The sequence below is a fragment of the Acomys minous genome (genome assembly GCF_964271855.1).
Source record: "Acomys minous genome assembly, chromosome: 17".
Classification (NCBI taxonomy): Eukaryota; Metazoa; Chordata; class Mammalia; order Rodentia; family Muridae; genus Acomys; species Acomys minous.
In genome coordinates, this window is record NC_140500.1 from 8,385,751 (window position 1) to 8,400,793 (window position 15,043).

Below are 15,043 nucleotides of genomic sequence, written 5' to 3' on the forward strand. Positions count from 1 at the left end.
TTAAGATTTTTATTTTATTGTTTATCCATTGCTCTGCTGAATGTGTGCCTGCATGTACAGCTGCAGGCCAGAAGAGGGCACCAGATCACATTATAGATGGTTGTGAGGCACCATGTGGTTGCTGGGAATTGAACTCAAGAGCTTTGGAAGAACAGAAAATGCTCTTAACCTCTGAGCCACCTCTCCAACCCTTTTTTTTTTTTTTAAAGATTTTTAGAAATTTAAGTTTTAAATATATTTTATGAATATACCTTGTGTCTAACTACAACATAGTCATATATGAAAATATAGGTAGCATTTGTTTAATATATTTTAAATCAGTAAATTCATAGACAAGGCATGGTGACATCAATTACAATGTAACCATGGATGCTTCTAACATCACATAAACATATGTAAAGTATTATAATAAAGTACATATTATTACATGTAAACCAATAAGCTGCAATAGTCTCCCAAGACCACTCTGCCATGAATCTTTTCTGTTTTGGTTACTGGATTCCCAGGAAGAGCTAAAACTGAAGGCCATTCAACTATGAACTACCCAAAGTGTCTTCTAGACAAATGACTCAATTTAGAGATGACATGTCATAATCAGACACGACAAACAATTCCCCCCACCCAGGAATACATCTCACATATCAATGGAAACAATTCAGAATGAAGCAGAAACAATAAGTAACCTTAAATGTTTTAAAATAATTTTATCTACATCTTTGGAGGTTTATCATCTAATGCTTAGAGTTAAAATCAAAGCAGACATACTTTTGAAAGGAGAAAGAAATTACACATTGAAGCCCTTTTGATTATAATTTTATTCGTTAATAAGATTTTCACGTATTGGGTAAAGTGACCTCCATGTTTACTTGTTTTCAGTGATTTTTTTTAAAGTCGTGTCTCCTTGCCTGGCCAGTACGTGGGCACATGATCCTCTGCAGCACTTGTTTCCTTCCTGAAACTCGAAGACACCACTATTTTTTCTCTCGTGGTTATAAAGCTGCTGTGTTTTGAAACATATTTTTTCTTTAAAACAAAAAGTACAGCCATGCTTAGGAAGACGGATGCTGTACCCAGGAGAGTGGTTAATCCCAGGTACGTGTGTCTAAAAGAAGAGAGAATCTTGGTTATAACCATTGCAGCTTCTCAAGTTGAAACACAAAATAAAATAAAGGTTCTACAGTGTGGGGATGACTCTGCTGAAGCAGAGTGGGCTGGTGGCTGTGAACTCTGGAAAACTACTGACAGTTTGCTAATCCAAGGCGATGTCTTAGTGATGCTGTCGTTCCTGGTTACTGCAAATGATAGAATAAGCCCCATTTCCTCTGTGAAGAGTTCCTGAAGCTGGGTTGTCATCTTCCTGTCCGCTGGGGGTAGGGCCACTTAGGCTATTGCTGTGCCAAGTATAATTTAAAAAGTGCCTCTTTCACTTTCAACAGTGTCTAGGTTTGACTAAGTCAGGTAGTAACACTGTCTCAAATATTTCCCCTGTACATTCCAAGGAAAAGCTGCAGCAAGCAATTCAGAAAAAGGTCAGAATTCTTAGTGGAACAGAACTGCCTGATAAAGAACTTGGTGTGCAGTTCACCCTCTTCCCCGAGAAACCATTAGTGCTGTAAGAACACAGAAGGACAGACTCCAAGCTTTGTCCTGGTCGCTTGGCAAATACTCTTACAGTCTCTACATCCCACAATGTCCACATTACAGAGAACACTTAGCCTCAGCAAACGAGAGCAGAAGCCAAATTATAGTCTCTAAACTGGCCCTGGTCATGGACCAAAAACCCTTCACCCCATACCATCAAAGCTTATTAAATCTATCTTCTTTGAGATGGTCTGCCTAATTCACATGCAACTTAGGGCTCAGCTTGTAAGTCTTTGAATAAAAGAAACCCCTGCTTTTAAGGCACTGGAGTATGGCTTTAAGCAATCGGGAGCAGAAAGGCTTGATGAACGGAACTGAATGATACCGTAGTGAGAAAACCACGCTCCCCACCCCAGACACACTCACCCACACACAGAAAGCTTTTTTGCTTTTGTGCATTTCAAGTACTGGAATAATTGAACATCAGCTTGGCAATAAGAGCCGGATGGATTGAGAGCCAAATCCTGATCTTGCCCAGGGGATTAAGTGCTGACGTAAATGGTACAGTTTGGCTCAGTTTTAAAAAGAATAGAATTAAACCCAGAATGTGACCTAAATTTAAATGCATCTGAGTTTCGGGGAATGTCTTGCCTTTTGTATGTACACACTTTAACGGCTTTACTGTATTCTAGGAGTTTTCACCATTTGTTATACATGTGTGCTCATGTATGTACATGTGTGTGTGTGTGTGTGTGTGTGTGTGTTATGAGCCAGGGTTGCTCACTATGTAGTCTCAGGTTAGCCTAGAACATACTATATAACCCAGGCTCACCTCAGGTGAGCACTAGTTGTCCTTTATTAGCCCCCTAAATTCTGGGATTACACTTGTGAGCCATCTTCCCTGGCTCATTTTTATCATATTTTTTTTAAATGATTACTTGGGATGGGGAAAAATTAGAACAAAGTATATTGACATATATGTGTAGAAGCATCATAATGAAATACATTCATGAAATCCATTACCTTGTATGCTAGCATTTTAAAAATAAAAAATAAAATAAAAAACAATGGCATTCAAAATAGAATTCAATGTTAACACTGGGAAATACTTTTTAATCTAAATACCAAATGATATATGAAACTTCTCGCAGTGTTTAGAAGGTTTACCTTAGAAGCATGGAAACTACATAAGGAATTCTAATTTTCAGGCATGACGCATAAACTGAGATGTAGCAGCACAGCGATGAGGGAATGTGTTTGACACTGTACCTGAAAGCATGTGAGTCATACAGTCTGCAGGAACCTCTACTTCCACATTTTTTAAATCCCCATTTAAGGCATGATGTGTCGATCAAAACACCAAAATACACAGGAGCTGGGATTCCTGCTGTAAGAAACACAAATGGTTGCTTCTAAGTTTGGGGTCATGAGAGGTGACCCGGAACCTCTTACCTTGAGCACCGTAATCATTGTTTGGAAGATTAAAAAGCCATAGCTCTTCTCTGAGATCTCTTTCCATGGCTCAAGGTTTGGTCACAGGCTCTGGCTTCATGCAGTAGCTGCTGTTCGCCTACCTCTGCATCTCCTGGCACATTACACTCAGTGTGAACACAACTTCTTCCTTCACTGACTCAATCAGTTGGCCAGGTTGTGACCTGGGATGTCACCTTTGAGCCCGTGTGTGTGTGTGTGTGTGTGTGTGTGTGTGTGTGTGTGTGTGTGTGTGTACCCACACGTGCGCACGTGGCTGTGTGTGCACATGCGACTCACTGGTAGGGAATCTGTGTGGCATACATCAGGGTCTGGGGTCCAATTCCTAGAAGCCCCTCCCCAATAAAAGCACTAGGCACGAGCTCTTTTTGCCAATTTTCTTAACCCTCTCTAACCTAATTACTATGCAAAGAACCACACAGATAACTGAACAACATATTTGTTCCAAGACCAAGCATTACATTTCTGGTCTCATTTGGCATGGTATTCGTTGTCTTATATTTCAGATCCCAGATTTATTAAACTTCTTTTAGTGCTTAATATGCGCCACCATTTTGCCTAATGCCTTCCTTGAGTAGCTTTCTTTATCTGAAACAGATTTAGTTTTCTTACCTCTCCCTTCTTAGCATGCACACACCCTCTGTGTCTCAGTTTAAATTATCCCCTCCAGAAAGAGCTATTCCAATGACCTAGACTGCATTAATTCTCCTCGCCACCCCACAGCATTTGTTCCTCTCCACAAAGCCTTAATGCTCTTGGAAAAGCTTGTTTAATTGCGCTTTCGGATAGAAGCAAGCTCTGCAGGCTCAGCCAGCCACTGGAAGCTCATCCTTCTTACTCACGTGACAGCATTCACTCATCATTTCTCAATGGCTGACTCTTGAGGGCACAATCCTTCTCATGAGAAAAGACAAATTCTCACAATCAAATGTCAACAAAAATATTCTGGAAGGATTAAAACGTGTTCATGGCTTCATTTCTATCTTATGTATTGCAAACAGATGCTCTATTAATGGCTGGTTTGCACAAGTTTGTTCGGTTGTGCTGTTTTGCTTGCTCATTTGCTCGTTTGTTTGTTTGTTTCCTTTGAGTACCAACATTTTCACAGCTAATAGAGGAAGGATTTATTTCGGCTCACAGTTCAGCGTCTTTGAATCAGCCATGATGGGGAAAGTATATATCAAAGGTCCATGGAGCAGAGGCTTACTTGGTACATGGATATAGCAGGAATCATAGAAAACTCAGGCTATAAATTGCCAAGTTATAGACCTCAAGGTCTGCCTATATTGCTGCCCAGCTAGTTATCTCCTCCTCTAGACTGGCCCCACCTTCCAAATGATGATGCCAGCTTTAAGATCCAACACTCAAATGAAACCTGTGAAACAAATTTCATATGCAAACCACAAAGTCACAGCATAGAGTTATACAAAATAAAGCACTCTTACTAAAGCCATCCTAGTGTATTTATGATGCCATCAAGACAAACAAGCCTTTGATAACAAATAGGAATTGTTTTTAAAATATTGCCTGATTAAAATTCCACTGACGCTTTGGCTGCGCAGTGGTGGCAAACATCTTCAATCCTAGCAGTTAGGAGGCAGAGGCAGGCACATGTCTGTGAGTTCAAGGCCAGCCTGATCTACAGAACAATTTCTGGGACAGCTAAGGTGACACAGAGAAACCCTGTCTAGCAAAAAAAAAAAATCCGGTAACATTTTATAAATAGTCACTATATTTGTGACTTTCAGAATATATATTTGATTAATTATATAATTGATTAATATAGAATCATTTATAGTCATTTCAGCTTCAGGAATAACTTATGCCAGAAATGGAATAATGACACCATCTTACTTGTCACATATTATTGACAAATGACCTTTACTGTGTGATGATTAGGGCCCTCAGTTTCAGCAAGGGTGCATTATCTAGTGATGGTCTACACTAAAGTCAGGTCTTCCTGACAGAATGGGCAAAGTGATACACATTGTCACCTCTACAGTTCACACATGAAACAGTTTATTAGCTGCTGACAAAAAAAAAACTCAGGTAAATGAAAACAAAGGGCTCGCCTTACTATGAAGAAGAAGGATTGTTAGAGGGAGAAAGGGGCAGCTAAACACAGTGTGTGGCTCTCACTCACTCACTCTGGAATGAGAGTGCAGAAGTGTAGAGGACGTCATTATAGAGAATTAAATTTGATTGTGCAACCGACAGAAGATAGAATTGCACATCCATATCAAATTTTTTGACTGTAGAAATACATTTTCACCAAACAGAGTTATGACATTTGCACCTACAGCTCAGCACAAGCTGTGGTCCTTAAGCAGTGAGGTGTCAGGAGATCCATGCTCACCAGAAAATGTGCATCAATATAAACTGTAGGAGGCTCAGCTTAGCAAAAGCACTGGAGGAACCAGACTTGTTAAACCCATGGGCCTATTTCTTCCAAGGGAAGAAAAAGTGACTGATGTCTTTTCACTGGGAAGGCTTGAGAGGATGTTGGTGAATACCTTGGTGATCTTTTTTGCTATTCTATAGGGCCAGCCTTCCTGAATACCCCACACCCAACTCCAGAGCACTGTTTAGGCCCTTATCCTGAGCTTAGGCTCTCAGTGAATGAAACCCTTCCTTATGGAACCCTTCCCCATGTACTGTGTATCCTCCATCAATAGAGTCTATATTATGCCTATCACAAAGCCTTCCTCCTTGGGCCCTTACCCTCAGCTCCGTTTATCAGTAAGTGGAACAAACATGTTCTTCCTGTAAAGGTCACAGGTGCTTTGCTACTTTGCAAGGGAGCTTCCATCGTTGAAGCTCTCTCTCTCTGAAGCTTTGTTGTGATAATTGTCTTGTGGAGATTTTTCCCTCAAAAGTTTTCCTGTACTTAAATGTGTAAAAAAAAAAAGAGAAGAAAAAAAAAGCTGCCTCTGTGAGTTAAAGGTCAACCTGGTCTATAAAGTGAGTTCAGGACAGCCAAGGCTCTGTAGAGAAACAGTGTCTTGAAAAACCAAAAAAGAAGAAGAAAAAGGAAAAGGAGGAGGAGGAAGAGGAAAGGAAAATTAGCTGTGAGGTCAAACTCCAGATGTTTCTGAGCCAGCAACTGCTAAAGTGATGCTGACTGGAGTTTAATTCTTCACCTCAATCCAATCATTCCTCTTCCAGCTGTGATGCTCACAAAGCCTGTGACAATAAACCAACATAAACACACACACACACACACACACACACACACACACACACACACACACACACACGCACATGTTGAGAGACAGCGGAGGAAGAAAGTGTTCTTTTGATTATACTTACCAAGAACTCTTACAGCCAAGGTGTAGATACCCAGTGCAAAAGACTTAAGTTGTGGCTGAATGCACCTAAAATAGACAAACAACATTTTACAATATGGCCTGAGAGATTTCTCAGTGGTTAAAATCATCTAAGTATAAAAAGCCCAGACTTCAAACCCCCAGAACTCATATAAATACTCAGTAGGCTCAGTAACCTGGCTGTAATTCCAGCCTCAGAAGCTGGAAGAGCATTTGAGCTGATTGCCTGCAGCAATCTATGGCCTGCTTATGTGTGCATACAACACAGGTGTTTGCTATACACATGTACACATTATACACCACACATTTCTTTTCATACAACCTTTATCTGGTAGTGATGATTATCTAATCTTTATTATTTAAGTCTCATAAATTTTATTTAAAAGACTGACGCAAAATTTTAAATTTTCTCATTCTTAAACATATATGATTTTTTACCAGAAATCAATTCTTAATTCCTACTTAAATTATTCTTAAAAACTTATATACCAATTAAAATATGCAAAGGACTACATCTTCTAGGGTCCTATATATAAAATTGTTTTAAGTCATTAACATAGTATTTATAGATCAGAATCCTCAGTTGATTAAAAAAACATAGTATCAATCACAGAAAATACAATTTATCAAGAATATACAGAAAATAATAGCCTATGGACCAAAATGATCAATACAAAGCACTGTGTTATTAAACATACATTTAAAGTATCTCACAAATGTTTATTGCATACATTGATGGAAACATATTTTTATTAATTTATTCAGATTACAATTCAACTGTTCTCCCATCCTTCCATTCCTCCTACCCTCCCACCCACCCCCCACCCCCCACCCCCCCACCCCCACCCTATTACCCTCCCTTAGGTCCATGTCCGAGTGGGCTCTCCTCCCCCACTTTATGGTCGCAGGCTAACAAGTCTCATCTTGGTAGTCTGCTTATTCTTTCTTTGAGTGCCACCAGGGCTTCCCACCAAGGGGAGATCATCAAATACGGGGCACCAGAGCTCATGTCAGAGTTAGTCCCTGCTCTCCACATAACTGATGGAAACATATTTAATCTAAGGTACATCTTATCTGTGTTGCTTAATACTGTTACCAACATCAGAAGACCTATATGGTGTTTACTGAGAAACTTCAGTGCTGCAGGTTTTAACATTGCTCTAGATCAAGGCTTTGCAAACATGTTGAACTAAGAAAACTCTATTCAGCTACATTTTAATAAAACACTTAAAGTCATCTGACAGTGGAACAAGGGGTTGAGGCTGAGTATTTTTAAAAGCTATTAAGAACCATGACGTACAGAGAAGAATATATTCTATCTGATGGTAAAGTTGGAGGAAGGAGACACGGCACTCACCTCAAGAGTAATATATATCCAGGTATGCCACCCAGAGATAATGTGTATGAGGTGATGACTGAAATCACAAGGAAATACAAAAACATTTGGGGACATCCATTATCTTTCTGACACCTGCCCATCACGCCTGACCAGTTTCCTGACTTAGGCGCTGCAAGTCCCACACAAGTGCAGTTAGAAAATATCTGTAACACAGTAGAAAAAAGTTCAATTACCGAGGTATACTTAACTAAAACAGAAGTTACATATTTACATATTTAAAATACTTTTAGTATAATATACATGTATTACATGAGCAATGACGAAATAATCTTTTTTTCTGTATTGGCATACATTAAGGTAAAATCTATTAGAGTATTTCATTATTCAAAGAGTGACCTACAGTGTACAGATGGCTAATCCTACAGAAAACGTCTCAGTAAATTCTAAAGATGCCAACCTAAAGCTTGCTTCCTTCACTCTCCCTTTCAAGTCTAGCCCCCACTCTTTCCTTTCTTTCTTTGGTAATGTATATATACATTTGTTGTATAAATGCTGTGTTTCTCAGCTATGATGTCCTTTGTATGCTTTGGCCATATTCACTCCTTCCCATCCCTTCGCCCCACCCCACCCCACGCCTACCCCTGCTTTGCCTTCCCTTCCCCCTGCGCTATTTCATACTTTGAACATGAAAAGGTCATTTTTGTGCTCAACATCTTCTCTTAGCAACCAGTCAGCTTTCCACATAGGATCCAAGTGAGTGTTGCAAATGGAGGTCGGATGATCTCACTGCCCTCAGCCCGGCGGTTAGTGTTCATTGCAGACCATTGCTGTGAATAATCCCTTCTCTGTCACGCAGCTCTCAGTTACCACCCTAATCTCACGAGGCAAGGCGTTAACAATCTTCCCTCTTGCCCTCTGCTTTGGTTACACAAACGCCTCCCACAAGGGCAGCTTCGCAGGTTTGTTTTGTCCTAGAAAACCGTCTACTTGAACACAGCAAGTTCACCCATCTCTCATGAACTTGCTCCTCCCATCAGGAACACTTCCTCTTACCTATTCGGTTTTCCTCTGTCTGCTCAGAGATCTCATTAGAGAGAACTCCCATGACCTCCCCCTCTAAATCACACCCCGTACCTCTACAACCTGACTCAGTTTCTGCTACGGTGTATTGTTATACCTACATCTCACTATCATCTGAGATGTCATCAAATGTGTTCGGATAAACATTCATAACTAGTTAACAAGTATATTTAAACGTATGTGCATTGTTCGGTTTTTACAAAAGACAGTGTTTGAGCCTGTAAGGAAAAGTGTGACTAGAGATCTGTCAATCCTTCACAGCTGGTTTTAGCTATGCACTGACTATGCATTCCCAGCTCACACACTGAAATATTAAGCTTCTGTGCAATGATATTTTGGAGGTAAGGTTCTCGAGAGGTCCTGAGGAATTGGGAGGTCTTCAGGAATTAGTGCCAATACAATAGGAAACCACTTTAAGGGTTAAACAGGAAGTAACCCCCACAGTACTGGGGACTGGGTTTCCACTTGATTGGATTTGTATAGAGGATGAAATTATGAGGATTCTGAGTTCATCAATAGGCTATTTCTTTGATAAGTTCATAATATGATGGCATTATTGGGGGGTGGTCATAAGTGAGAGAAGGTTCTAGGTGGAAAAAATCACTGAGGAGGGCCCTGGAAAAATGTAACCTGTCTTCTACTTGTCTTTCCCTTCCAGTTCACTGTGAGATTAATGGCTTCTGTCACACGGGCCACTGAAATGTAAACTGAAGCAACACAGACTCAGAAACAGCAAGCCTAACAGCCATGGCCAAAGACACAGAACCACTCTTTCCTGTCTTGAAATGTTTCCCCTCAGCTAATTGTGCAAGCAACAGAAAGCTGAACACTACAAACACCTTTTCTTTCCTTTCTGCCCTCTGTCCTGGAGAACATCTACAAACCAAGTAGCCAGCCCTCATCTCACACTGGACCCACTGGAGCCTTTGATTGGACTTTACTTCTAGAACTGTGAGGAAGAAATGCTTAGGTACAGGTGTGACTACAGCTAGATGGACTGAGCAAACTTCCTGCCTGGAGTTCTGGCTCCTCCACTCCACTCTACAGAAGCCCCACAGCCCAAACCGTCTCTTCATCAAGCTGAGCTGCCTTAGAACCATCTACTTCTCTGGAATCAGTTCCTGCAGTACAGGATCCATATCTCTAGATATAGATCTCTTAACAGCCTATATTTGTGCCGTTCCTAATATCTTCTGTGTCTACTGGTCTCGAGCTTGGGGGACACAAATCCTAAAGCAGACTTTAAAAGTGATATGACCTGATGTTTGGGACTTTATTATTCTCGGCTAACACTTTTTACAATAAAATGAGAAGATGTAGACTAAACAATTACGAAAGTTGTTGTACCCATTTCATGACTAATTCTTTCAACTTCAGATCCACAAGAATGATTTAAATTCTCTGTATTTATATACAAGAACAAGGGTAGGATAAGAACCAGGGCTTCCATCTGGGGGACCTCCTGAGCCCCAGATGGCGTTACATAGGTCTACACAGTAGGCAGCTAAGAAGCAGACATATTAGGACAGATGGCTTACAATGTGCTTCCCGCTCCGGCTGGAGAATTGGCAACCAGCAAGACAAGCTGACACATATGTGATCCCATTGTCCCCACACATGGGCTCCCATTTTGACTCTGAACATTTACATCTTGAGTTGCAATCTGAAAAGAGAGCTCGTTCATGATAAGAGACAGGTTTGGTTCTGAAAAGAAACGTAACAGTATAAAATATTACCTCTTTAGTAGGCAACATCCTAATTTTACAATGTCAGTGCTCCTGAGTCATATAAATGCTATGATATTGGCAGTGAAGTCTTTCCTTTGAAAATACAATCGTTATGTTAAAGGAATCAGCATCTAAGCACTAAAAATGAGGCAACAGTTAGGTGACTTTCCCTTAAAGAGTACCTTAAGGAGGTTTGCCCGTTCTAATCGCATCTGCTGCTTAGTGTAAAGATCTCATTAAGGTCTACTGCTTCTGGATTCCATTAACGATTTTTTTGTCGTTGTTGCGCAAAGGTGGTTCTGCCCACAATTGTGAGACAGCAAAGTAAAATTCTAGGTCAATTTATAACACTGTGCATCCATCTCTTGTAATTGTGTGGACATCAGTGTGACGAGCAGCTAACAGTGCACGCCTTCCTTACATCCATTGTGACCCCACACCTACTTTCATGTGTCTTTCCAGTAATGTACCATGAATCCTTTGTTTCAATATTCTCCCCATATGGAGAGGTTATCTACATCCTACATCATCTTGGCTTGCACAGCCTCACGTTATTCTATGAATTATCAACTCACTGAACCACAAAAAAAAAAATTATTGGAATCATCCGAAGTATTGGCTTTGGAAGGATGGAAGATGTTCATGAATATTAATGGACAATACTTTTCTCCAAATGTTGGCCTTCTTGAATGCTTTTTCTATTTCCCTAGTCCCTCGCCCGGGCAGTTGCCCATTGCTGTGCCATTTTGACTTTATGGTATGTTATGCCCACAGACCTTTCACAATTCAGTTTCCTCCCTCATTTCATTTTCTATCTTAATCTCTCACCTTGCTGAATCTAGTTTTATGCAGATATTTTGAGACTTAAATCAACAAACTATACTTTTATAATGCTAGTGTCAAATATGACTCTCAGCACATAGTAGAGTAAGAAATGTGGCTTCTAGGACCCTTTGAGTCAGGGTCGGACTTGAGCTCTCAGACCACCTGCTTTCAGCCTCCCTCGTGCTAGTGTTAAAATCACGAACCTCCACATTCCTCTACAGGCAGTATGTAGAGAAGGAAGCAGTGCTCTGTGCCCTTCCTTCTAATGAGTATTTCCTGTATGATTATAACAGTAAATTATTAATTTAGGTAACAGTCCATCTAGTTGGGCTGCTGTGGACTGGGCCATCTCAAAGATAACCCGAAACAGAACAAAAGGCCATTTAACTAAGGTCTCTGGGAAGTCCTCTGCGAGCATTTAATCTCCTTCTCTTCCCTGGAGTATTAACTGCTGGGTGAGATGATTGGCTTCATCTGAATGTAATAATCATAATGTCGTTGAAAGGCCAGCATCAGGCCCCTATAAGTCCCATGAAGGCAGCATCACAGATGATTGGACCACCAGGGAAACTTGGTGTGGTCCAGGCAACCCACTCACTTGCACATCAGGAAAGTCAGGTCAGGCAGGGCATTTGCTCAGACTCACACCATTTGTTAGTGTGGCATCTAAGTTCTTGTTCTCCTTTCTGCAGATGGAATATCCCCCCAGGTGTCATATATCAAACTTGTCACTAGAAGACCTCTCAGGTGTCTAGAATCAAAATAACCGTTTCCAACAAAGCAACCCCAGGGAAGCATTTTGCACTAAAGTTAATTATTTTACCTTACTGAGGATATGTTTACTTTGCCATCAAGGGCAGACTGTAATTGCAAACACCTCTTTTGAAGGATGGGTTTGACAGTAGGGTTGTGGCTTAAAATTTTAATTATAAGAATAGTTTCAATAAACACATCAGAGTGCTTATTCCCCAATGGAGATTTTCTTCTGGAGAGCTGTGCTGAGGGGTCAGTGGCTCTCCTAAAGGTGTATTGCCCAGTCTCTGCCTGCTCTCAATGGCACAGCTATTATAAAGGCTAAATCTTTGCCATAGTGGGGGAATGTTGTAAGGTGTGGAAAGCAATTTTAAAAGAGGAGCTCAGAATGCACCAAACAATGAGAGTATGAGTGCAATTCAGCTGTAGTCTCTCAAGGTGACTTTGCTGAAGAGGTGAGTATTCAATGGGTATATTATCTTTTGTTTCTTTAAAATATTTCATCTTTTATTGTGGAACTACTCATAATATGAACCTCAAAAGTTCGCATCTGCTGTCTATGTGTTCGCTTTTGCCTTAGAAATAGCAAGATGTAGAAGGAACAGTAGACTTTGAGTCACGCCTGTGCTCAAGGTCAAGATCTGCCTTTGATAGATGCTAAGTTTGGGAAGCAAATAGGCTTTTTAAGACTCACTTCCCTTCAAAGAAGGTTAGGAAAACTAACTTGTATAGGAGTACAGAGGACAGACATTAGAAAATGAAAGTTATGGTGCTTTATAAATTAAAAAATACAAATGATTCTACTATGCTGGTCTATAATGAGTATGAGAGGTGTGGTCAAAAATGACACAGGGCTACTATTCTCAGCAGAATCTTCTAGCAATTCATTGTTACCATTGATTTTTTTCATGGCTACTGCTGACCACAGCAGACTCCTCCGTCTCTCACCCCTGGTACTCATACATTTTTTTTTAACCTTGCATTCACTACGTTTTCATTTAAAATGAAAGAAATTATACTGTCTGCTTAGTTGTAAATGTAAGAAACCATGTTGGTGAAGAAAATGGAGGCTAGAATGTAGAGACAGGTAGACTAACAGGAAAAAAAAAGGAGCTGTAGAGAGCAAGAGGTAGGAAGGGCACTGCAAAATAGAGATACAGAAAATGTAAAATGTCCCCTAGAAGCTTATGTGCATGAATACTTGGCTCTGCCACTAGGTGGAGGTATTCCAGAAAGCTGTGGAAGCTCTGGGAGGCAGGGTCTGTAGGTCCAAAGGTGTTGAGGTGGGTAGCACAGCTTTCCTTCCTGGACAGTGATGTCCAGTCACTGTCCCCTCTTCTGCTGATGTGTGAGCAAGCAGTTTCCAGGCACTCACAAAGCCTGGGATCACCTGCTGGTCCCTCCGTGACAGACTGTATTCGTCCCTTACAACTGAAAGCTCACCCCTCAAAGAACCTTGCTTTCTTAGGGTACTTTTCGTCAGGCATTTGGTCATGGGGATTGAAAGCAAGAAAGAACACAGGAGGATCTGGAGAGTTTGTCTTTCTGCTTCTGCAGGTCTTCAAGCAGTCTGGAAGATTTAATCTAGAGCCTGTCTGGCACATGGTAGAGGTTCATTAAGATCTGCAGAGGAGCAGTGTAGAAAAAGCTCAAAGGATGCAGATACTACCTCTGGTGGAGTGATGGAAAGAACTCTTAAATGGGGCAATGAAATAGGACCTGGAAGATCCAGACTTTCATCAAGAAAGAAATTAGAAATGGCACAATCAAATCACCAAGCACACACAGGGTAGCATAGGAATGAGGGCAACAGCAGGAAATGTAAATTATTCCTGTTCTCTGGATTCAGGGCAAGATGAGCAGCTAAAAACAGCTGCTGTGAGATACCTCTATCTTCTGGACCTTGCTGTGAGTTGAACACAGCTAAGGCTAGGAAGAATAGCCTAGACACCACTCCAGGCAATTAAGAGTCCAGAGGGGAGAAAGGGCAACTGCTTCCAGCTATTTTATGGCAGGCAAGTACGAATCACTTTCATGTAAATGACATTCCTTAGGTCTTCCATAATCTTAAAAGACAGTCATTCTATTTTTAAAATTATAGCCAGATGGGTTCAACTCGTAAATCATCACTTTCCTAAGAACTCAGGGTCTGTATTCCCTGGATTACATTGCTTCATTTTCAGATTTTTTTTCTAATGAAAGTTGTAGATTTAGCAATTTTTATACTTCTATAATAAATTCAAATTTGGGAGAAACAACAAATTTGGGTAACAATAAAAAATTCTAAGTTTTAAGTAGTGTCAGCTATTCCATTAAAAATCCCTTTCTATAGTTATGAGGCTTAAAACATTAAATTAAAAACTCTATTGGCAATTGAATTCAACAATTCCATCTCCCCAAATGATGTCATGAGGTAACATACCCTTGGTAGGAGACAGTCAGTCCAGCCACACTGGGATTTTCACAGCCCAGTGCAAACAGAGAGAGGAAGAGGAGGTAGCCAAAGACAGATGAGGCCAAGTAGAGTTTTGTAGCTTCATACACACCCAGTCTGAATTTTTTCATAAGTATTCCCCCAGAGAATATTCCAAGGGCCACTGCGGGGATGTTGATGAGCCCTGCAGAACAAGAAAAGCACGTCACTCGTTGACTGTATACATCTCTGAGCATCCACATGTGGTCTTAGTGACCACAAAACCACATTAAAGATTCTGGTGTATTGAAAGGTGTTGTCCTTTTAACTTATGAAAACATTCAGTTACTATTATGGGTCCACATACCCCAATGGTTTGTGATGAGCATCCGGGCCATGGGTTAACAATTGCATGAGAGTAGTCTCACATTCAACATGACACAGTGTGCAACACAAGGGCACCTCTGCTAATGCTGAATGAGTCAATGAGGCAATGTCTTTTCTCATA

The 15,043-nt window shown here is 40.6% G+C and overlaps 1 protein-coding gene across 1 annotated transcript in view; it reads right to left on the bottom strand.

The window, feature by feature from the left end:
• Nucleotides 1-797: 797 nt before the first annotated feature.
• The window catches only part of SLCO1C1 (solute carrier organic anion transporter family member 1C1), a 42,391-nt gene continuing 28,145 nt past the window's right edge, over nucleotides 798-15,043 (bottom strand). Inside the window, exons 10-15 of the mRNA XM_084766251.1 lie at nucleotides 14,545-14,740; nucleotides 10,356-10,521; nucleotides 7,756-7,940; nucleotides 6,382-6,446; nucleotides 2,851-2,968; nucleotides 798-1,102 (exon numbers count right to left, since the gene is read on the bottom strand). Of these exons, the coding sequence (XP_084622377.1) occupies nucleotides 886-1,102; nucleotides 2,851-2,968; nucleotides 6,382-6,446; nucleotides 7,756-7,940; nucleotides 10,356-10,521; nucleotides 14,545-14,740 (947 nt within the window). The 3' untranslated portion in view covers nucleotides 798-885. The remainder of the gene's footprint in view (nucleotides 1,103-2,850; nucleotides 2,969-6,381; nucleotides 6,447-7,755; nucleotides 7,941-10,355; nucleotides 10,522-14,544; nucleotides 14,741-15,043) is intronic.